This window comes from Salarias fasciatus, chromosome 1 (assembly GCF_902148845.1).
Source record: "Salarias fasciatus chromosome 1, fSalaFa1.1, whole genome shotgun sequence".
Lineage (NCBI taxonomy): Eukaryota > Metazoa > Chordata > Actinopteri > Blenniiformes > Blenniidae > Salarias > Salarias fasciatus.
Window position 1 is genome coordinate 25,362,431 of NC_043745.1, and position 25,483 is coordinate 25,387,913.

At 41.4% G+C, this 25,483-nt stretch overlaps 1 protein-coding gene across 1 annotated transcript in view; it reads right to left on the reverse strand.

The window, feature by feature from the left end:
• The window catches only part of LOC115391400 (probable methyltransferase-like protein 15), a 51,026-nt gene that overhangs the window by 15,899 nt on the left and 9,644 nt on the right, over nt 1-25,483 (reverse strand). Inside the window, exon 3 of the mRNA XM_030095645.1 lies at nt 7,856-7,992. Within this exon, the coding sequence (XP_029951505.1) occupies nt 7,856-7,992 (137 nt within the window). The remainder of the gene's footprint in view (nt 1-7,855; nt 7,993-25,483) is intronic.

A 25,483-nucleotide genomic window follows, 5' to 3' on the forward strand; every position in this document is an offset into this window, starting at 1 on the left:
TCAGGTTGTACTGCCCTGCGAGAGTTTACAAAGAATCATTGATTTCCATTCTTCATTGTATGCAATCAATTGAGTTGTCTGCAAAATCACCTTAATGTTGTCTGTGGACACATGGTACGTCAGGTCAGATTCAAGGTGCCTCGGTGCTTTGTTCTGTGAAGAAGAGCATTTCAGCTATGCTTTTAGAAAGCGCAGCACTGCAATACGTCTGTCATATCTGGTTTACTTCAGCGAGATTGAAATGTTCTCTGTGCTCTGAAGTGCTCTTCTTTGACACGCTCTCTTATTTCCTAACACAAAGAAACAGCTCGAAAAGTATCAACAATTGTTCGACATGCAGCCTGAACGGTTTCTTATTAATTGTGCAGAGGTGCACAAAAACGTCTGCAGAGCTTCTGAACCAGCCAAAGCGCTCAGCAGACAATAGAGTTGAGGTTTGAGAATATATGAAGAAGTGTGGCCTTTAAAAACTTCGATAAAAATGATCTTTTCAGTAATTTTTCAGAAGGAAATGGAAAAAAAATCTGTCTAAAAAACATGGATCGGAAAATACAACAAACCACTGATTTAAGATTTTATCAAGCCTGTTTTAACTGCGATCTATTAGAAATGATAAAGCCATGGTGTAATTAAGTCTGATGCAGCAGCACAAGGTTTACTTTGCATAAAACATAGTATTTTTTAGCACACCACTCCCTGCCTTAACATTAGCGTTTGTCCATCTGGAGATGGAGAGTACACTCTGTGAGGACACGAGGAACCTTCGCTGCAGCCTCAGCCTGGGCGCATGCTCACTCAACATCATGCTGCCTCTTCACAAATCAAGCCTGAAATATTCCCTTGTGTTGACCTGCTCAGTTCCTTTACCTGCGTCACTGAAGTCTAAGACAAGATGCTGATTGATTGCTTTCAGCAGGGGAGCAGTGATGAAAATATCTACAGTCCAGAGAAGAGAAATAAAAAGAAGTGGAAGGATACAAACAGAGAGACAGAGGCCAGTCTTTAAAATTGTTTTTCTCTCTCTCTCTCTCTCCAAATTACCTCGGTTGACCTGAAGACGGTTATCAAAGCTCTCCCTGTGGCTTATTTGTTCTCTATTAAAGCTACAGGAATGCTGTGAATTTATAACTAAAAGGCTGTGAACTCACTTGTGGCCTTGCCATCATTGCTTACAAGTGTTTCCTCTAATTGATCTGTAATAGTCTCTGCTGCTTCTCCACTTAAAAAAAAAAAATCATCATCTTCACCTCCCGTTTTTTTTTCTTTTTTTTTTTCCTTTTCTTTTAAAGCTCTCTGAATAATCAAGAAACGTTACGTCACGGACAACCAATGTTTCCAGATATGGAAATAAACACCTCCCTGGACGTCGTCTGTGACGTGTGACTGACTGATTGAGGCTATTTCACGTCTACTCGGAACTGACGACTTGGCTTGTGCTTACTAATCAATCGAAACACTGTTACACAATAAAACCAGCAACAGACAACACGCAATGGAAGAGCAGAGCAAGACAATTAAAGGTTTCATTAGTGTTTATATTTCTCAGACTGCAAGAGAAAATTGCATCAAAAGAAAAAAAAAAAAAAAGGAAAAAGACACTTTTGTTTGTCACTTGCCTGTACGCTGAAGATAAACATGTCAGTAAACATTCCTCACAAGGTTTATAAAGTTTTCATTTGGCTTTCTGGAGGTGGTTGCTAAGACAATGCAAAATGAGACTTGAAATGAGACTCGTGGTGTGGTTTGGATTTAGCGTGGCGTTATTTTTGAGTGTTTTAGGCAGGGTTTAGTCTTAGATATGAGCACATTTTTAAAGCATGACAAGATTTTGACTGTCAAAGATTATTCAGTGGATGCAAACAATGCAAATAAAGACAGAAACGAGAAGAGACCAGGGTGATGCAAAACAAAAACTTGTCATTCCCTCATCAATGTGTTGCGGCAGAAGCTGTCTGAAGATCTGTGACCTCTAAACCAGGCATGTCAAACACATGGTAGTCGGGGGTCCAGATGGAATGGGATTGTCGGTCTCCATGAAAACTTACGGGTACTTATGCAGTACCAAAAGCAGCCACAGGGGGCAGTGTTGAGATGTGAAATGAATAAGAAATGCAGGATGCTCTAGAAGAGCAGCTGTGTGAGACCTCGAGGTGTTTAATGGACTCACGGACCAACACAACCTGCAGTGCTCACTGAAAGTTTCTCTCTCTCAACATGAACATGAGCACTACCTCCAGTTGCCTCACTCGTGGTTGCCATTGCCTTCCTTCTTTTTGCCTTTGTTGTTGTGGTCCTCTATTGCTTTAACATTTAAAGCTTGGACTAACATCAGCGGACAATCACTGACAGCCAACCAGAGTTAGCATAACGTGTGACCAGCGAAATGCTTTGTGAGCTGATGAGTGGCGCTCGTGCTTTCGGCATCTCTCCACTACCATAAAAGCAGCAGTGCTGTTTGGGAAACAGCGACTGTGATACGCTTTGCACACTTTGCTGCCCGTTTATGCAGTCAAACTGGAAAAACAACAACCTCGCCGTAGGCACGTTGACAGGGCAGCTCTTCATTAGCCTGGAAGGTCCAGATATGAAGCAGTTCAACTCCGCGTCTGAAGTGGACAGGTGGCTCGCGGAAGCAGACAGAAGGAGCTCGGCGTGAACACGCGCACACAAACAAATGCCGTTATGTTCTTTTTCTCGCTGTTCGATCTTAACGAGTACATTTCTGCAGATCTCACAGTATTTTCTCAGTCCGCGACACTCAAGTTTATCAACAAGGTCATCTATACTCTCTGAAAAAGTTACAATCATAGATTATCTTCTTATCTGGTCTTTATCGATCCCATCATGACTAATTTTGTAAGAACTTCAGAATTCTACAAACTTTAACTGAGATAAAGAGGAGTTACTTTCATTTTTGGCTTTTGGGTGAGTCAAAATTTACAATCGACTGGTCAGCTGGAATTTGGGAGAGCCGCAAAGAGTTCTGGGAACCTTGAGAATGTTTACGTTCCGGTAGCGTTTAATGAACCATTGACAGGAAGGTGTATCTGCAGCTGGGAACATTCCAATTAATTTCATTTATTCAGGAAAAAAAAATAAAAATCAAAGCTACCGGGCTCTGAGTGGAAAAAGTAATTGTAACCTAAACCAAATAACTGGTTGGGCCCATCTCAGTAGCAACAACTGAAATCAAGCATTTTATGTAACTGGCAATGAGCCTTTCACATGTCTTTAGAGCTATTTTGGTCCACTCTTGTTTGCAGAATTGTTTTAATTCAGCAACAGTGGAGAGTTTTCTGAGCATGAACGGACTTTTGAAGGTCATGCCACAACATTTCAATCCAATTCAAGTCTGGACTTTGACTAGGCCACTCCAAAATCCTCCATAGGATTCATGGTTCCGTCAATCACAGCAAGTCGTCCAGGTCCTGAAGCAGCACAGCAGTGTCTGAACCATCACATTACCATCATGTTTGAGTATTGGAATGATGATCTTTTTCTAAAATGTTGTGTAAGTTTTATGTCAGATGTAATGAGACCCACGCCTTCCGAAAATTCAACTTTTCAAAGTTTCTTTTTGAATGAGTGGTCGCTGTGCTCTCAGGGTCATTTTGTTATGCTAGCAGCTCCTGGGAAGGTTTACCACTGTTCTATGTTTTCTCCAGTTGTGTATAACGGCTCCCACCCCGGAGTCCTGAAGCTTCACAAACGGCTGTGCAACTCATTCCAGACTGACGGATCTCAATCACACTCAAGAAAAATATAAACACTTTCGTTTTTGCTCCCTTTTTCCAATGAGCTCAACTAAAAAAGCTAACATTTTTTCTATGTGCACAAAAAAGCCTACTTCTTTCAGATATTTTTCATTTTACCCTAGCTTTTGCTAGAGTAGCTTTTGCTAGGGTAAAAAAGAAAGTTAAAAAAAGGGAAAAAGGAGCATTGTCTGATTTTTATCAGACAATGCTCCTACAGCCTTATCTTCTAAATGTTTGTGCGTATAAATAACTGCGTACAAATAAGTGTGTGTGACTTAAAGTCACACACACTTTCCTTTTGCCTGCACTGATATGAATATATGAGGTGATGATCACATGAAATACTGTGAGGAATTTAATTTAACAAACTAATTACCAACTTGCATTGTGATTTGAAACATCTAAAAAAATAGATGCATTATTTATGACTCAGTCTCAGTTTAATAGTGGAAAAATAAAGATCAAATCAGCTCAGCACTTAACAAAGACGGTACTGTGAAAGCGGTTACTGTTATCGTAGCAAAATAACAGAAAAACAATAGTTTATTACAGATTACTTAATAAACAGGGACTGATGCCGGCAATACTTAATCGTGCTTGGTGTCACTCAGTATTTAGCTGATCACACGCACAACACATGCAAACTGAAGATACAATTCTCAGTTGTGAGTCATCACCAAAAAAGTTTTGAATGTTTCAAGAAATTACATTAAAAACTTCACTACACTTCTATACAAAAGCTATTTCAGCCAGTCTAGCAAGCTTATAGTGCTGCACTATTGCTGTCACCTACTGTTTGGCCTGCAGAGTGATCTTCTCTCAATCATTGTAAAGCAGAATTCACCAAGCGCTGGATTGTTCACCCACTAATCGAGAACGTGAGCTGGGTTTAGACAGGTCAGTTTTACCCTACTGATGATGTGTTGTTGCAATAGTTTGATTCCCCGCATCCCCTGTCAACACGTGGAAGTGTCCTTTAGCAAGACAGTGAAGCCCAAGTTGCTCTAAATGGATGGGTTCGGTACCTTGCATGGCAGCTTCCTCCTGTTGTGTGTGTGTGTGTGTGTACAGTTATTAACAGTGTCAAGCTCTTTGGGGGCTGTTCATGAAAAAGTGCTTTAAGTGAAATCCAATTACCATTTCAGGGTCTCGGAGGTGTTTTATATTCCCTGCAGTCGACAAAGCATGAAAAAAAGTTATTTTTTTGTATTGAAAAAAAACTGGATCCCATCCTGGCCACAGAACAATGACACAGCTTTTCACTCTTTCACTGATTATTTAAGGGGCACGGGAGGTTGACAGTCCGGTCTGCATGTGTTTTGTGGAATTGGACAAGACTCAGAATCGACCCCAAGACGTGAGAACGGATTGGGAATAAAGGTGTACCTTGACCGCTTCTACAGGCTAACTGGTCTCTTTACATACTGTGTCTGTATACTCAGTATTAACTTTGAATTTTTTTCTTTTTTTGAAAGTCAGCACTGGAGCCCACTTAAGGCCAGCACACACTACAGGATGATCGGGAAGACAGAAGCCGACAGAAGCCGACAAGGTCCGATTGTCGGGAGTATGCAAATGAGATTGGGTCCGATCTTCGTGTAGTGCGCGGTGTGTTCCGAGAGATTTTTTCCGGTCGGAGCCTCTCGGGAGGCGTCGGAAGGGGAGATCGTAGATAATGAACATGTTTAATATTTCCGATTTGCAAATCCTGTGGTGTGTGGTGCACCGATCAGCTCCGAGTCGACCTGTCCACACCCTCGGAATAGAGCTCCCTGATTGGCTGAACAGCTCCGTCTCACCGAGGTGCCGCTGCTTAAAAAAATCCACTCTCAGCTGTCAGAGCTGGAGACATGAATATATAGTACGGCTCTGGCCAGCTGTTCTTCTCTTTGCCTCTGCGCTCGCCTTTCGATGAGCTCTTCATCTGTCTACTGTAAGGACACCCTTCATGTTCAAAGTTCTCGTCCACAACATCTTCATCCGATAGATATTCGTCCGTTTTACACTAAACTGGAAGAAGAAAGTTGTTGCGTAGCCTCCGGTAGCCCCTGCCGTACTGCGCATGTGCGCGGCAGCCGTAAACAAAGCTTTCAGTTCACAGGTCAACAAAACAACAAAAACATCTATCTCGACACCGGGCTGTCGCGGAGGAGAGGCGTGAGCGGACCGTGATGAAAAACTGGTGAAACTAATGAGTTTTTGGACGATTAAAGCCGTTTTAGGAGCGGCGTTACCGATGCCCCGTCTGCTAGACGTATACGGATATCCGCCGCTCGACTTTGAATCTAAATTTCTCCCGAAGCACTGTTCGGATCAGAAAAGCCTTCTGGGTGAGTATATTGTTCGACTTCATTCTATAAACAATGTGAAAGCTGTTTAAACCGTACTTTTCCTTTACGGTCTTCCTTACAATTCCAGCAGTTCCCCGGGCTGGACTGGACTTTTCAACGGGCCAGTTTTGTCCAGCAGGTCACATGTTTTACACCCCTTGGTGACAGTTGACGTTTTCTGAATTGTATCTGTGAAAAATGTACAATTTATGTGGCCATGGCTTAAATCTTTAAAAATGTATTCTTGAATCAAAAGCTCATACAACTGGGAGGAAAAAAAAAATGCAATACACATGGGAGCCAAAATGAACAGAGTAGGAGAATTAACAGAATCCCAAAAGATGAAAATCTGAATATAAATACAATAAATACATATGTATCCAACTCAACCGGACTGCAGCTCCCATTGTACTGACACGATAGCAAACACAGCACATGGTATAATGTCAAACATGATCACAGTCTGTGTTCAGTCCCATGTAAATGTTATGTTTGCCTTTTCATTTATGCTTGGTTCCTTTTTCTCATTTATATCATTTATTCTGAGCACAACTACTGTGGCGCTTCAAGCACAGGGAAGTCATAGCAACAAGAAAAATGGTGCAGAGAATAGCGAGGCACAACATGCCACAGAAAAAAAATCCCATTAAAGACACACGTGAATATTACTCAGGTAACACAACCGTTTTCTTTTTATATATATATATATATATATCAGCAACATGTTTTTAATGTTGTTGACATGTAATTATCCTCGCTGTTCTGCAAAACTGTGTTCAGGCTAACATCAACACTCAACAGTTTGCAATGAGGTTGTACGTTCCTGAAGACATGGGAGCACGGAGGAGAGAGAAAATCCTCTCACCCTGTTGTGTGGATGCACTGCGTAGGCTGGCAGGGTCTTTTACTCAGGCTTCCAATAATATTGGTTAATTGCTAGATTTCTCTAGCCTCTCTCAACTTGCATCAGGAGTAGGCGTGGAAGAGTTTACAGCAGCGGTATATTGCTGCTGACAGAATACAGTGTTCTCTCTCCGACTCGCCCGTTCTCTCTCTCTCTCTTAATTGTCATTCCCTGCTCACAGGCACATTTCTCTGGCAGATTCCCTTGAGAGAGGTTTCCCCAGAATCTACGTAAAAGGATTCCTTCCCACGCCATGGTCTTAGGAACATCTCATTTTCATCCACCCGCGCCTTGCTCATGCACACACGCACTCCCTCTCACCCTGGCATTGAGTCCTCGTGTCTCCCTGTTCTCTCTCTCTCTCTTTCTCTCTCTCTCTCTCTCTCTCATGTTTTCATTTTCCTTTCTCTCTCTTGACTTTTTAACACCCCTCACCTCCCCTAACTTATAGATCTTCTGTGGGAGGCAGCATCTCCCTCACACTGCAGGCGTGGGCCCTTACTCTGACAAATGACATGCCGGGCCCACCAGCTTTGCGTGGGGGGGAGAAAAGCTTTAAGTTAAGAAGGAAGAATGGATTTGATTGGACAGTGAAACTCAGGGGCTGTATCTTGGCAAGCAGCATTTGATCGGGCTCACGGAAGAAGTGAGAAATACCGAGAACCGCCGTGCCATTGTACATCAAAACCTACGCGTCGTTTTAGGAAATAATGGCCACAAAACAAACTCAGCTAAAAAGTATTAAGATGTCAGCGAGGACAACTACAGATTAATGATCAAACGCTGATAAGAGTGCCGTCGTTCATCTGGTCACAGTGCAGTTTTAGGCTTCGGCTTGTGTTGATCCCTTTCGATGGATCACTTACTGGTGTTGCTCGGCTAACCGCTGGGCCAGAGAGATGGCTGTGGGATCTCGGTCTAAGGCCAGAACGGTGACTCCAGGAGCCGCGCTCAGTATTGCTTTGGTATGACCACCACCTCCAAATGTCATGTCCAGGACCACCTACATGCGAGAAGACAAGAAAAAAAAACAAAAAACAAAAAAACAACACATTCATCTCACGACAGGGATCCATATATGATTCATCAACACTGTCTTATCATCGCTGTGCAACTTTATTGTAAAAGTGTCTCACTCACACTGACATGTGCCATGTTACACCTACTCTTCTCTATTTTTCCTTTCAAGAAGTTTTTTGTTCATATTAAAATGGAAACAACCTTGTGGGAACATGTATTCAAAGATTTAAAAAAAAAAAACACACACACACACATTTTGCTCATCCAGAAGGAAGTCAGTGTACTTGAACACCAAAACATGATAGCCTTGATTCAAGTAGCAAAACTTTGCATTTTTCCACAATAAGTTTGACTTTGAAACAATGAATTGTTAGAGACGATTAACACGAGAACACTGTGTTTGAACGATGAGGGCGTGACGGTGGGTGACTTTATGATGTAGTGGTGAACGATCAAGAATACTATCAATTTGAGTTTGATATGGGGTCTTACTGCTTAGTTAAAATTGCTGATTTGGCAGACAAGTGCAAACACTGCCGTTCAAACGTGGTTTCCCGATAAACAAGCAGACCACTTCTAGATGAACTCTGACTGAAGCAGACACAGTATAAAGAGTACAGATCAACAACAACTAAATAAACCAAACACGGAATGTGACGGGCATCAAAACAGAGAGGCACTTACTGCACATATTTGTTGGTTCATGTTTTAGTTGCATCAAGTAATTCTGTCACCATGTTTTGGTTCAAGGTTAAGAATCCAAGTCTGACTTTAAAAATAAAAAAGAAGATAAACAAGAAACTAGCATGGCTAAAGGGCTGCGTTTCGTTCTGATTTGGTCAGAAATAAGGGTGTAATGAAATGATAAAACTCATGAAACAATAAGAAATACGACACATGGTTCACGATACGAAATGAAAATCCAAACAAATGACCTGATGAAGATAATCGATTTGATGAAAAGCAATTTGACAGTAAAAACTGGGTTTGCTACCAAAATAAAGAATGAAATCTGATGTTAAAATTAACAATCTCACAGTTTTTGGTTTTTTAAAATTATTTCTAGTAAATGACGATATTATAAAAAAAAAACTTTGGTCTTAGTGGTGCTTTTATACTTTTGGTTCGAATTAAGACCTAAAAAACCTGACCTTTCTGCTGCTCAGTCTCTTACCTACTGTATGCACACAAAAAAATCAAACATTATGCCATCCTCTTCCAGTCTCCTCTTTAAAATATAAAAGCTAAAGTTTACATGAAGTAACTTATGGCTAGTGCAAATAAATACCAATTCTGTTAACAGTAGAAATGCAAAAATTAAATATTCTTTAGTTTCTTCCTTATGCAGACTTGCATAAAGTTATAAAGGTTTTTGCTGCTTATCTTCAGTAAAAAATACAATACAGCCCTTTTTTCTTATTTAAACTACAATACAAACAGAAACATAAAATCTCAAAAGGTGCTTTGTTGTAACTTGTTCTTGAAATGAAAAGGAAAACAAGTCTGCTGTGAAAGATCTGGACAGACGGACATATTTTAAAGCTATTCCTGATGCGAATTGTGTAAAAGGAAAACAACATGGTTGGAATTGGTTTGACACTACATAAGGTTCACAGACACCCCACATTTATTTTAGGTGTCTCATTTTGTCATCGCCTTAATTATTCCGGTAAACATTGTGAATTTGTGTCTTTGAACGCCTGGCGTTGTCAAGTCCAAGCTGCCTTGAACGTGAACTAGGCAGCAGAGACACGGAGCTGGGAAGAGATCTTTTCTGACGAATGTCGGCCTCAAAATAAAAACTTTTGCCTCAAAACTGACTCTGCTGGTTGTATCGGCCTTAAATAGCTGAAATGGTGTTCGAGATCAATCCGTTATATGCGTCCAGAGTCTGAAATATGCGGCGTCTCTGTATGGTCAAACCATACGATATGGTACACACTTGTAGGAAAAGGAAAAATGCTGAATCGGACGGTAACGGATGAACGCCTATTACGAGCGATCATGCATATGGCGGCTTGATCAAAAACTGTTCACATATCACCCCGCACATCCAGGCCACAACAAGAATTTAACTTTTTTTTTAACTTATTGGACAGCTTCGGGCACTGGTGTATTTAGCATTTATTAACAATGCATTTCGTACAGCCACATAGCAGCGGACTGCAGACAGCATGTCGTCTGTTGTTGACGGGGGACCGCTTCTTGTAGAAGCCCGCACCGTCGCACACTGTCAGTGTGAGAGGAGCGTATGCAGGAGCGTCCATTTTCCGTCTTCCATTTTCACTGAAGTGAGAGTGTTTCCTCATTGAATCAGTTTGAATGAGTCTCACAGCGCAGCGCCCCTTCGTTTTCTTGAAGCCATTTTCAATTTCGAGTTTTATTCCGGGCGTCTTTCGATGTTGTTTCATCTTTTTTTTTTTACTTCGATAGATTTCGTGCTATGAAATTCCAATACATCCCTCCTAAAAACCAAACTAAATGCACCGAAAATGTGAAAGCAGGTAAGAAAAAATACTGTTAATTATGCAATTAACAAATAGGATTTGAAAAATTTATTGACAAAATTCATTACTTTATGTCTTTTGAACTCAGGGCAAAAGTTGACGTAAAAAAAAAGTACCAAAAACAACAAAATGAACTAAATGCTTCACTTTCCACTTCCAAAATGCTGCTGGTGGGAAATGCAGATAATCATGTGATTGAGAAAAAAAAAAAGGTGGCTGGTTGATGGCTGGAGCAAGAGAAGCTGCCCTGTTATTGAAACAATAAATCTCATCTCAACTTGACATTAACATCACCCACTAAAGTGTTTGTATTTATCGTCAATCCTATTCCAAAAGGTTTCCCCCAGATACTTCAGTTTCCTCCCACTGTCCAAAAACACGCAGGTGAGGCCAACTGGTGAACCTGAATCGCCCATAGGTGTGAATGTGAGTGTGTGTGGTTGTTTGTCCCTGTGATGGATCGGAGACCGGACCAGGTTGTTTTCTGCCCTCAATCCACAGTAAGCTGGGATTGGCTCCGGCACACTGCGACCCTTCACGGCATTGATCAGTATAGAAGATGGAAGGATGGATGGATGGATGGATGGATGGATGGATGGATGACAGACTTCTCTTTGGAATTCATTTTGACCAGTTCCTACAGTCACACAAGTGTCTCAAAACACATAAAGCCATTTAACATGAGTCAACAATTATCACTCGACTAACGTAAACCAATATAGAAAAAGTGCTCAAGCAAATTAAACTACGTTATCTCCACACACAACATCGAAACAACAGCCTAAGCAGAGAAAACACAGTCTATGGGAATCATATTATCCTTTCCAACCACATCAATTCAATCGAAGGGATTATTAAATATCAAACTGACGCAATTGGCAAATGATCGCGAGTTAACAGGAACCCTCTACAGTCATATTTTTCGATTGCAATCACTCCTGATCGTATCTGACTAGTTTACTGGATTTCACTCTTTATTTTTCTTCTCATATTGTAAAGTACAGACGGACAGTGAGTGTGTCATCCAGTCCGTATGAACACCATCAGACACATCACCTTGGATGTATTTACTCTGACGACTGTTAGAGCTGTGAATTTATGGTCTCAAAAGTTGGCTCGTTGACCGCTGGCAGAGGTGTTCGTCGTTTTAAACGCAGCTGGATCAACTGCAATATAATAAGTTGTAGCAGAATGAGAAAACCCCTCTCGGTGCTGTCGGACAGCTTATCTCAATCCCTTTTGGTAGAAACCAGAGTTCTTCAGGCTTTGCTTCATGCTCTCATAGTTACCAAACATGATGACTCTTGGAAAAAATACTGCCAGATTAAACCACCCTTATGCCTAAATAAACACAAAAAACAACAATGTGCATGCAAGTTATTTGGCTAGTGGCCCGTCTCTGATGCACTCCCGTCAGTCTACTGATCGGGATCGGCTCCAGCAAGCTGTGACCCTCACTTGGATTGATTGGTGTTTTTATGAGTCTCGTAGATGTTAAAAGCCGTCCACAGGCTGATTACAACTTGTAAAAGTCACATTTTCCATTCATCGTGCCACCTTCAATATTGTTTCAGGATTGTGGAGGGCTGGAGCTGATCCCAAAGGGTGAATATAGGGTGGACCGTGGACAGGATGCCAGTCCATCGCAGGGCCAAAACAGACACAACAACACATTCAGATGGGTGATTTGATTTCACTGAGTGATCTCTCACTCATGTTTTTGGACTGTGGGACCACTAACATCAGAAGACACATGGCTAAAATACAGACGGATGTTACAAAGAAGATTCTTTTTATTTAGTCTTTCTATTCTCTTTCTATTTAAATTCTGAAGAAAAGGCTCTGCCATGTTTACACTAAAACTGTTTCACAGCAATTTAAGGACTGCCTCTTAAGGAAAAGCTAAATTAATCTTTGCTTTGTTGCAAAGGCGAAGGCAATCATCGGATGAACTCCATGTGCTTAAAATGTACAGACATGACAGAAATAGCATGTAATTGCTAAAGATCATTTATCAATTGAATCCAGAAAAGTGAGAGAGTGTGAAAAATGTGCCTGGGAATCATTCTGCAGCATCTTTGCTGTGAGTGCTGGTGGCTGTTAACTCAGCTGTATCCATGTGGAATAACACTCACAAAGCCGAAACATCTCCTGTCCAGTCCAGACATTAATCCTTATATATTCCTTGACTGTCACTGCCAAAAAAAAAAAAAAAAAGCAAAAACACACAACCTGAATAGTCTCAGACTGTCTGAATAATTTTTGGGATTATGCTTCACTTTTTCCTTTTTCTTATATTTCTGCCCCTTGATTTATCATAATGTTAGAAAACATATGTAAAATGACACAAAAAAGGAAATGCCAGCCATTCCCCACAAAAACATTAAGCATGTCGATCGATAGTGACGTTGAAGGTGGGGTGTGTGCGTGCATGTGTGAGGGAAGAAGTGATCAATGGCGGTTCCCTCTCCTTTCCAGCGCACAGCAGCAGATGGGGAGGGGGTGTGGGCTAGTGGGATGAGTCACACGCATAATGAACTTGCCTGTTGTGCTATTCAATACAAAAAAAAAAGGAAAAGGAAAACAGAAACACAAACAGCAAAGTAGGCTGGCTTTTATCAAAACAGTCGACACAGGCAACCAGGAGACAAACTGGTCCTCTACTGGAGTCTGCTGCACTTGTCATAACAATCTTTTGTCACATCTTGAGGAAGCTGTGTCCAAAAGAACAAAGGTAAAGCTCATTTATTTTCGCTGGAGCGAGTGACAGACAGACGGCCGAAGTATGAAATCTAAATGCTGTATGTTTATTTGTACCGGCGACGCGCTGAGCAAAGACGCTGTTCGTCTTGAAGAGGGTCAGTGTTTGTTTCACCACCTTTAAACTCACACACACAACAAATGAACTCAGCTAAAAGAGAGAGACAAAAACAAATACATGCTCAGAGATTTTAAGAACAGATATTTACAAGGTCATTTCTAAGGTAAAAAAAACAAAACAAAAAAAGCATCTCGATGTTGTAAAAATGGTCTCTCTTATTCAGAAAGCCTGCTGCTTCTGCCACCAGATGGACTAAACAACTTCTTGAAAAGACTCGGTGATAATAGGTTTGGTATTTGCAATGATGATTGACACCAAACTTGGGAGTGAGTCATTCACATTGATATTTCATACAGAGGGGTGTCAGCGAGGCTCTCACCTAGACCGCGGCTCCGCGGAGAAGGCAGCGGACTGGAATTAAACCACCACACATAACGTGGGTGATTCTCAAGTCTTTAAATGCGGAAAGTGATACTTAAAATAAAAGTAACTGCTCTGCTCGGAGTACTCTTGTCCAGGCTGTGCAATATCTGCCTTTCCCAGCAGAGGGTACAGGAGAGTTAGGAGTGGTCCGAGTGGTGCAGTCCAACAGTGAGAAGCTGCAAGGTGCTATAATGCAGGACCCTTCAGCAGTCATCCCACAGCATTCTTAATAAGAGGCTTTTCTTCCCCAAAAGGAGAAGGGAAACACATTACAGACTGTCGTTAGACATGTCAAATCAAAAACATCTCTGGAGAGATTTTATGGGCACGATATGCTGTGGAGGAAAGAAAAAAAGAAGGGAAGAAAAGTGCAATTTTTACATTCATGAGACTTTTGCAAACAAAATGCAGCCCATGCGACAGTATATAATATCCCGGCCGCGTGGAAAAAGGGGCCTCATCTCAAGCTTTCTTCTGGCTGAATTCATTAGGAAAAGGGGAACAGGAACCTGAGAGAAGCCTGAGTACTCACCTAAATCCTACTTGTGACTCCCCAGCCCAGGTCAGTTACAGTGGGGGATCTAAAATGTCATTGAGGGGAGTTTTTACAGATCTTGTTACACTAACACACAGACCATTAGGGAGACAGATACACAGGTACAGGATCGCTTTTCTTGTCGCGTCCGTTGCCATGGCAAGAGTGGAGCTAACCGGTTTGCATTTCTTTCTCTGTCACACAAAGTTCATGGCGAGACGCAAGTGCGCACGAATTTGGCAGGTTTGCAGCTCGAGAGCTTGTTATGAACAGACACATGTGGAGGTTGTGATTATGTGAGAGAATTTTGGTTATGTCAGCTGCGGAGAGGAGGCAAGTGACAACATACCGAGTCTCTGCCGTCGTGCGCGTGACTCCCCGACATAAATCTTACACTTAAAACTGCAGCTTGGCTCAAATGATATCGAGATTATCTTACAATAAAATTACTTTTTAATGCCTTAACCACCTCGCTGCTGCTGCTTTAGGAACCTTCCGTCTCTCTCTGTGTCTTAAAGGAGAGCGCTGAAGTTTTATTCTCTTTCGCTTCACTCAAGTGAATGGAGTAGGTACAGCAGGTAGGAGGCGGACGTGTCCAAAACAGATGGCCAGTGAGAGCAGACGAGCTCAAAAGGCATGAAAGCTTCCCACAATTACTCTGTCGAGTGATTATGTTGATGGTGATCAGTCATGTCTGAGACGCACGCAGCCTTCTGCCTCACCTTCCTAAATTTAAAGCGGACCGCACGTACTACGTGTGGGCCGTGAGTAAGTCAGCAAGGGAGTGAATGAATGAGGGAGTGAACAAGTGACACGGGAGCACAGAAAACTTCTTCTTTTTTTTTTTTCTTTCTTTTTTGCCAGAGGGATCCTTCCAAATGCTTCTATGTGTGTTGAACTAATCTCTCTTTTGTCGAAGGAATGCTGCAGAGTTACGACAAATACTTTCATACCTCATCCGTTCAGCGCTGTTTGCACTCTCCTGGCACATGTTTAAATAAATGTACTCGAGGAGGTATTTGAGCCAGTTAAGACAAGACAAGTCTGCACGCACAAAAACAGCATTAGGTCGCCTGTCTACGAAAACACCCGTCTGAAGTTAGTAGGTCATTTCCAAACCGGGAGTGAACAAATCCTATCGGAGGCACGAACAACCTGTGAAAAAGCGCCAGGCTTTTTCAGTCTGTCAACACGTGTGCGGGACACTTTAAAGTATTTTAGAATTACTTTTTTGAAGTGTCCCTTGATGTTAGTATCGAAGTCAAAAACAGATATTAATTCTGGGAATTTTATGAAGGAAAAAGTGACCTGCTGCTTCAGAACTTTGGAGCTCACACAAGGACATTAAGTCATGGTGTTATTCCAGCGGCATGAACTTACTGTTTTTACTTATTCCAGCACAGGACTGAGCACCTATGAGAAAGATTTTTGTCTTGGACTCAGTGTTAAGAGATTGGAGGAGTTACAATTGCATATTATGTAATACATAATAGTAATTATAAGGGAGCGCCGTTCATGTGCTCCATGCTTTCACTTCTGTAAAGGTTGTTTAGTTTTGGGAGCCAGAAATGTTATGAAAGAAGATATTTGCTGAAATAATAGACTTTTTTTTTTATCTCTCTCTATACACAGATCACGAATGTATGGATAGATAACATGCACGTACAGCTAAGTGAGGCATGGCGATGGCAGTCGGACTCTGTCAACCAGCCATGCAGATGGTTAACATGTGAGTCTCACAAGTAGCACAGTTAAATGTCACCATCGCTAATGAATGGATTATTGGCCGGAAATCTGGGGCTGATATTCATAGTCCCAAAAGAATAAACTCTAATCCGGCGACTGTTATCATCTGTATTGTAGATAACATGTAATAAAATGTGTGGCGTGAAAAAAATAAATTCAGCAGTTCAAGCAACAGACGAACTAGTAAAACTAATAATTAAAAAAACATTTAAAAACAGCGAAAAAGAAAACTGCTGTGAAATAAAATCTTAACTAAAAATAGAAAGCATGGGTGGAACTGCAACTTGTTCAAACATTCCTACACACAGAATTTAAGCAGGCTGATTGGAATCTATAGGAACAGATTGTGCTATTTCTACTCAAAACAGTTCAGTTGTAAACGACACACCAAAGAGAAACAGTAAAAATATTCCAGTTCACCGTGTGTAATCATTCATCAGAGGTCTAACAACTCATCAGCAACAATCTGGTTTTGATTTATCAGAAAAAATATCACAGAGGGGATTTTGTATTGGAGCAACAGAAAAGTGAAAATTCAAATTGAACATCTTTCCCAAAGACAAAGTCTGCAGAAGAGAGGGTAGATGAAGCCCAAACACTAGCAGTAAAACATAGTATTAGAGTATTAATGTGTTGTACAACTCTGTGCAAAAAGACATGGTGAAAACATGCAGAAAAAAAATGCTGTGCAGCTTTTCATGTGCATTGAAAGTTGGGCTACATTAGAATGACCCAGTATTTGGGTTTTGATGAAACAAACTTCAGAGTTAGATGTCTTCAGCTGAAACATGTTGAACTTTCTAGGAAAAAAAAAAAAAAGCTGAAAAGGTCACAGGTCTTCTTTCTGGCCGATATTTTCACGGATTTCTAGAGACAGTCCTTTTTTGGAATGGCTGCCAAGGGACATGGGTTATGGGTAGTTCTCAGTGTCGCCACGAAGCAGAGGACACCCTGGAAAACTATCTAAACAATTTCAGGAAGCAGGCTACTCTGTTTGTCACGGTGTCTCCCCACACCATATATAGCAAATTTGAAGCACAATCCACGCTGTTATGAAACACATAGGCAGAGTTAAGTGCCTTTACCTTACTGCTTGTGTCACCTTGATTTAAGACCAGGAAAGATTCATTAAGGTTCACAAAGGCGCAGACATCTAGCAGCTTCTCAGCTACTTATGAGGAGAGAGAGAAAAAAAAAAGGGAATTAATAAAGTTGATTCGTGGAGTCTTTATAGAAGTATGTATTCCATGAACTGGAACACATATTCATCTCTAACTCTAGAAAATCACCTGCGGGTGAAGGCCAGGTCCACCCTGAACACTGCCAGACACCGTATGTACAACACTGGCCACAAGTTCGACAGTTCTTCTCATACAATGTGTTTTTGTTTATCTTCCTGTTTACATTGTAGATCCTCACTGAAGGCCTCAAAACTATGAATGTCTAAAATTTAGACTCATCAGACCAAAAGCACTGATTTCCAGTGGTCGAAAATCCATTCCCTGTGTGTTTCTTAGTCCAAACAAAGCTGTTCTGCTTGTTGCTTTCCCTTAGTTGTTTCCAGGCAGTGATCTGACCAGAAAGGCCTGAATGATGTAGAGATGTGTCTGTTACTAGAAAAGTGTGTGGCATTAACCTGCCGTTACCTTGTGATTTCTCAGACTGGCGACTTGGATGAACCTCTTCTCAGGAGAAGAGGTGAGTCTTCCTTTCTTGGGGTGGTCCTCACGAGAGCCAGTTGATGGTTTTTTGCAACTGCACTTTGGAAAACGCTCAATTTTGTTGCAATTTTCTGGAGTGACTGACTTTCAGTTCTTTAAATAATGGACTGTTGTTTTGTTTAGTTTTTTTATTGCCATAATATAAATTCTAACAGTTGTCAAATCAGGCTGCCAGCTGTGTGCCAACTTGACTTCTGCACAACACAACCGATGCTCCCAACCCAATTAAGAAGGCAAGAAATTCCACAAATGAACCCTGACAAGTCACAGCTGTGAAGTGAAAACCTTGAGCTATTTCTCACTTTTTTGTCTACTACATCATCCCACATGTGTTCATTCATAGTCTCAATGCATTTGGTAAGAATCTACAATGTAAAAAAACTTTGAATGAGAGGGTGTGTCCAATGTCATGCCTGGAAGTGTACATTTAGTAATAATGACTAATTCTTTCTTTGCATGTATCTGGAAGAATCTGAGCAGATTCTCTAGGATACGTGTCTTTATTTGTCAGGGGGGTAGAGAGAATATGAGTGAGTCTGACAAAGCTTCAAGAGTAAAAAAATGATCTTCCTGCTTTTGGCTCAGGTGGATTATTTTCAAGTATGGCATGATCGCTGTCCAGGGTGCTGATTCTGGGACCGCCAGGGGTTTGGAAGCCATCAGTGGTATTCACTGCTGCTCCTTTGAGGTGGTAAACGAGTGACGGAAAATATTTTCCCGTAGGTGTGAATGTATCAGTTTGCATTGCACAAAGCCGGGAACCCTGTGGGAATGTGCACCACAGAAGAAACACCACCCACCTTCACTGTTCTGGGGCGGTGGCAGAAACCTCACAGTCACATCAAATCAACACATCATTCGAATAATGAATAATTTGATGACTACAATTTGGGATCAGCGTGAAGAAATTACATTATGTGATGGTGACGATATCGGAAATTTGTTGGCTTAAGAAATCCTAGATTAAGCATCGGGTGATCAGGATTTAGCATCGTGGGCACATTAACTGGAAGCTGCTTTTTGAGTTAATGGTATGAAATGAGTGTATAAAGCTTTGTGTAACTTGTGTGGCTTCTGATAAATGTATCTGTCTTCACTTCAAGTTTGACACCAGAACATCATCAACCCTCTCACTTTTTCCCTTTTCTTTATTTACCTTCACACTCAGAAATGTCATGCCAGCTCTGCTTTTGCTCCATGGATACATGGGTTACACTTTTCAATATTAAAAAAAAAAAAAAAAATCTCACTGCAAAGAGGAAACCTTGGTCCCTGCCGTCCTCTACATGAGGCTCATAAAACCCATGTCAAGCATCCGCCCACTTTGAGGAGTCCTGAGAACGGCTCTCACGCCACAGCGATGGCGAGGTGATCCCTGGAGAAACGCAGCGAGCAGACACTTGTATCTTCTGGGAAACTATGAGCCAATAACTCAATATTTAGTGTATGTGGGCAACTCAATGTAACGATTCGTCTTTCAGCCATTTTACAGGCTGCATTCCTTTCCCGGAGAAGCAATCTGAAAGTGATGGTATTTGAAAAAAATATTAAATAATGTGTAATAATTCTCCCCCTTAAGAATAAATCAAAACAGTGTAAATAAGGTGGCATTTTAAAAATGTATATTTTGACCTCAGGAAATCCATTGGTGTGTACATTTCAGAGCAATTTGTGTCCACAGCATGGCTAAAGCAGCCTGGAAGCAGAGGATTACAGTCTGCATCCCAAGGTAATCATGTTATCAAGAAACAATCTGTGGTGACACAACGATGCGAACACCATTTTTGTAATTTCACCTCACATGTTCTAAACCTTTTGCAAAATGAAATGATTTACAGGGGGACAGTGAAGCATTGTTGAGATCTGATTTGGAGGCAGTGAGTGACAGCTGTGGAAGAACTGATTGGACACCGAAAGAAATAGAAAGGGAGGGACCTCTACTGCGTGCATGAGTCATCACTCTCCACCCCCACCCCCCACCCCACAGCCAAACTGTCTGTTTTTTTTTTTTCTTCTTCCTTGCAGGTTGGAGATTTACTGAGCTACATTTTCTCTGCTGAAAAGATTCTTTCTCTTTTTATGCATAAAAGTGAATGCAGACATTAACAAGAAATTTAATGGGAGAGACATCATGAGTCAAATTTGTATGTGCATTACAAGGTCCAGTGGTTGTAAAAATAAAATAAAAAATACACTACAGTCCATGCAAAATATTCTAATTGTAAATGGATGTCATTTATGTCTTGCACTAAGGTTCAATCATCAAAAGAGATGTTTCTGTACCTATGCTTGCCTGGCTTCAGGATCTAAAATGTATTTTGAAGAGCACAATTTTAGAGCCTTCAGTACTAAACTGCTATATGCAGGCTACAGCCTTACATCTGTGGTCTGCAGCTGAGGGAGCCACTTGTTTAGGATAATCAAATTAATGTTTCCCACAGTCCAGCCAGTTAGTTTGGGGTTGATAAAAAGGGCAAGCTGGTTACAGACTGTGAAATCCTCCTCATTACTCTGATTACTCTGGTCAAATCACAACTGTCTCAAACTAACCCGCACTGACCTTTATTTCTGCGCTTTATTCTACCCATCCATTTTATAAACTGCCTTAGTGGAGTTGAGGATCACGGGGTGCTGGAGTCAATCCCAGCTGAGGTTGGTTAAAAGCAGGATGCACAGCGAAGAGCTCACCACTCCGTCACTGTGACAAACGGACACCTGCAGTCAACTTAGAGGCACCAATGAACCCTGAACGAAGGAAAACCAAGCGTGCACAGGGTAGAACATGCAAACTCCACACAGAAAGGTCCAAAAACACTGACGTTGACAAGTAAATGGAGGGGGAAAACAGCACATTTTTGAAAACTCTCAGGCTTCGTTTACTTGTAGACAGACTATGCACAGTAGATAGTTGTTCTGCACATTCCCAAGCAGATGGACAGTAACAACAACGGCAGCCTCCAGAGCGGCATGACTCCCAGTCCATGTTCTCCTGGACCTTGGTAGTTTTATAGTTAACAGTCGTCTATTAATAGTAGCACAACTTGTAGTGTATCGTTCTTTGCTCGCATGTGTCTGGTTTCATTACAAAAACAACCAACAGCACCCACCAGTGGCACTCCATGAAAACTATAGAGTTTTCAGTTTTTCTGGTGTTTTCATGTAAATGGACATAATTTTTGTTGATACTGTATCTCTGTTGGCAAACTGTGCTGTCTAGTGGTCCCAAATCCATCTAGTGATACCTGTCGTTTTCTGATATATAAGATAAATAAACATGACCAGCTAAATGACAAAAAAGTGTGACTTACAGTCAGGAAAATATGGCATTTTTATTACATAGACAGATCAATCTCTCATATTAGAATAGGCGAAGTTTGACACACTCCTTCTGAGAGTCAAATAAGCACAGCATATAATATATATTAATCACGCAACATGACTATATCTTAAAGTAAAACCACACCAGTGGATTATTGTGTTATTTCGGATGAATGCACTCCGGTAAACATGACTGCCCCATTTTTCAGTGTAGGATGGGATAGACCAGCTTCTATACTTTGACTCATGTGGCACGATCAATGCGCGCTTCGAGCTTTACCAGAAACGACACGTCAGGGTGCAACGCTGCCAGTGCGCTACGCCTCAGACGAGAAGCTTCAGCTTTATGTTTCTCTCAAATCGGTGGCAAATCTGTCAAAGCAGCAACGCTGTAAAAACATACATCGCAATTGTGTTTCACAGTATTTCATGAATAATATGAATGAATGAATAAAAATGAATAAATAATATGGGCAGTGTTTGGTCTGCTGCTGTCAGGGTGAAGGCAGGTGAAATTTCAGCAACAAAAACTCTTTTATAATTAGAGGGATATCAGGGTCAGGGGAAACAGAACTAGTGAGAAAGTTGTGATTAAATTTAGGCAACAACAACTACTAGAAGACGATTGTGGAAAGATCACCTTCACAATGAAAAGAAATCACTGTAGAGTGTGGGTAGAAGAGGAGAAGCAGACCCTGCTCTCTCGGTGATAGGAAACTCTATATAGTGCCACTCCTCCCTTTGACAGTTTGCTGCCCCGTGCGTCACACTACCTATAGCTGTGGAACTGAGTGTGAACATTGGCAGTTTGAACCAACGCTGTCTTTTTTCCTCAGGAGGATCATCTCAACTCAAAATGGAAACCTCTTGTTTTCAGTTGGGCTGTCTGGGCTTTGTGTGTTGTTATTCAGACAAGCCTATTAAAGCGTAGTTGTTGGGAAACAGAAAAAAAAAGAGCTGCTAATATAGATTGCTGACTTCCGCAAGAGAGTAAAATGCCACAAACTTTGACAGAGATGTCAAAAGGCGGAATCTTTGTTTTAGCAAGTAACAAGAAAATAAGGTCAAAAACGATGTGCTGGATCTATTCAAAATGATTTCGTGCTTCATTGGTGCCCGCTCTGAAGGATTCCTCTTAAGTGTGACACTACTGTCAATACAGTGTGTCAAGGAAACAATGCAAACTATATAAAGCCAAGGAGAAAACACAAGGGAAACTGGAAAGAGGGGGTGGAATCATCTAACTATATTCACAAAATGTAAAGAAGCATCAGGAAAGATGGCTTTCTCTCCTGAAGGTGAATTTCATGGCACTAAAGGAAGACAAAAGAAGAACAGGGCCAAGTCCATTAGGGAGTGCAAAGACGAGTCAAGCTAAATGAGGGCTACATGGTGGAAGGCTTGGTAATAGGGAAAAGGCATCTAGAGGCATTTAAGAAGATGCTTCCGGTAGTTTGCAGACTGGGTTGACAATATATGAAATGAAAGGAACTAGGCAATGGGGGGGAGACTATAGAGGTGGCTTGGGGGAGGGGGCGATGCCAACAGAAAGGTTTGTAGTGCAGCACTATATACACATTTTTTTTTTTTTTGAGAAAGAAGCCTTGAGCACGTCCACGACTGATGCAAACGTTAGTCCATCCGGTGCTTTGTAGGTAGAATACCTGTCAAAAAGAAAGGTCACTGACTGCGCGGCATTTCGATGTAGTAGAACTGGATTCACCGTGGGCATATAGACACCCTTCATGCCGTTTTGTAGTTTCCTTATTGATTTTCTCAGCGTCGAAGGGAGCAATAGAGATGGTATAAGCCAATGAATCATGCAGAATTGCCCTAAGGTTGCGCTCCTGTATCGGTTCTGACAGCAAGGTCAGCATTTTTCTGTTTGGAGTGGAGGATTGTTTTACCTTCACCGGTAAACACTGAGTTACATGTCCATTCAGTGAGTCTTTTGGCTCGGTCCTGGCTCAGTCTTGTGGACTGAATAAATACGGTGACTAAAAACTTGCACACATCCACAGAGCATCCACGATCTTTGTTATATTTGCAACCATTTCTGGGACAGTTTCACTGGCTCTGCCACAAAAAAGACAGGATTCCCATTCATTGGTACAGAATAACAGATGCCGATTGGTTTGCAACCTGCTATTGTGGCATTTCAAAATTAGATTTCACAAATTAATTTTGTCACAGTTTTGTATTGTTCCAAAGTTCAAAACTGAGGTCAAAAAAAGACCAAAAGGTTGGGCTTGGAGCTGCCACTCGGACAAACGTCCATGAGGAGTTTCTGTGCTTTCAGTCTTCATCATCAGTGTTTTTTATGCTTTCAGGGGCAGCGGTCAGTCACTGGAGCCCCGGGCTGCCCGGAGGCTATGCAAGTTTGTGTCTGAGGGCCAACTCTCAGCAGGAACAGCTGACATGGCAAGACTGAAATTTACTACAACTGGCCATGCAGCCAGTGTGCATATATTTCCTCCAGGTACTCATCAGCAAAAAATGCCAAACTGGCTTCACTGAGTTGTGTATGGAGAATAAATGATGATTGAAATAATGTGCTCCGAAAAGGTTTCCTTCTAAATGCACTGTTGTCTATAAGAAGCACCCAGCAGACATTTGGAAAAACAATTTTATGCAGGAATGCTCTGGTTGAACCAAGCAAGTAGACATGGTGTATGAACAGTGAGAAATAAGCGAGGAAACCTCTGTTATCGGTTTAGGTCAGTAGTGTCATGTAGTGCTGCGCGGACATGATCTTTCCTGCCAAATTAGTCAGAAAACAGAGTAGGCAAAGAGCAGGAACTCTCCAGCTGAGAACAACAGCACTTCATCTGGATGCCGAGGGAATATAGATAATGTTGGTTATACAGATAAGGTCACTGCAACTTTGACTTTTATAAGAAAAGGTGCAACAGCAGTTTAATAAAGCTCATTGAAATGCAAGAACATATGCAGAGGAAGATCAGCGAGAGAGTCTACATCACACCAGTGTCAGCTGGAAATCAGCCACAGGACACAGGTTAATAATAGTATTAGAGGAAACTTCAAAACGGGAATGTTGATTCCAATAATTTTATCATATCTCTCAGTGATATCATTTCAGGCAAATGGAAGAAACACCTCATTAAGGACACAAATTAGCTTTGTAGAAGGACAGTCAATACATCTGAATGGTTTATTTCTGCACATTTATACACTGAAAAGAAGTGAAAACCATTTCAGAGCAACAAGAATCGACCAGAAGAAAAAAAAAAATCAAAGGCACTGCCAATAAAGATAAATGCTACCTAAATCACACCAGTAATAAATAGAAAATGACACAAGCACCAAATGTTTTGTTAAATAATTACCCTGAACATATTTATAAGAAAGACTGTTGAGATAATGTAGTTGGACCTCACACAAACACCAAATGAAGATGTGTTGCAGGAATGAGTCATCTCAATCCAGCTGTCCACAGGGCATGCATCTGATTAGCATACCCACACTCATACTCACGCACCAGGAACAAATGTAAATATTGCAATAAAACCTGCTGTAATAGTATCAATTCAGCACCGAGGATGGCTTCCAGTTTTTTTTTTTTTACCAAGTTTAGCAATATTGGATGCATGTGAATATCGAGTTGTGGATTTTCAATAATTGTTTTTAAAGCAATACGCTAAAATAATTCACAGGAATTGAATTGGCTTCTCCATTTCACCCCCTGTGTCATGCACTATTTATTTGTTATTTGATGAATGCGTCATGCAAAGAGATTTTTCTCTCTCACTTTCGTTCTTGCTCATTGCACGCTCGCACACGAGCATGCACAGACGCCTGTGCGCACAAACATATTTCGAAGGGCACCAGTGAGGAGGAAAGCTATCAACATCTGCTGAGGGTTCAACAAAGAGATCCTCTATTTGTCCAAGTAAATCGAAAGCTGAAGGATGTGGAGGACGGGACGGGCTAAAACAACTCAAAAAGGCGGCGCGGTGAGGCACCCACAAAGGAGTTGCCTGCTCAGTAAGGCTGAACGATTTGGTGCTCTGTAGACTGAGGCACCCCATTTGGCTAATGAAGTCCCAGACTGTCTTCACACCACACCCCCACCCACCGCTCCACTATGAAATGTTCTACTCATGAAAGTAATGAGGCAGGGAGGGAGAAAGACTCTTCTGGCCACTGATAACCTCAGACTAAACTTGCAACCTTACGAGACAAGGGCCTAATATCTGGCCGTCAATCAGCCCCAGCATCCCTGGCTGGAGTGTTTAATTACAAGGATCAATTATTTACCAGCCTCCTCTTTCACTACACAGTGCTCCCAAAAAAGGAGTGTAAAGAAGGAAAAAAAAAAAAAAAGAAAACGCTGGTAAGGCCCTGAAGAAGTTGTGATCACAAATTTAGTTAAGACGAGAAGG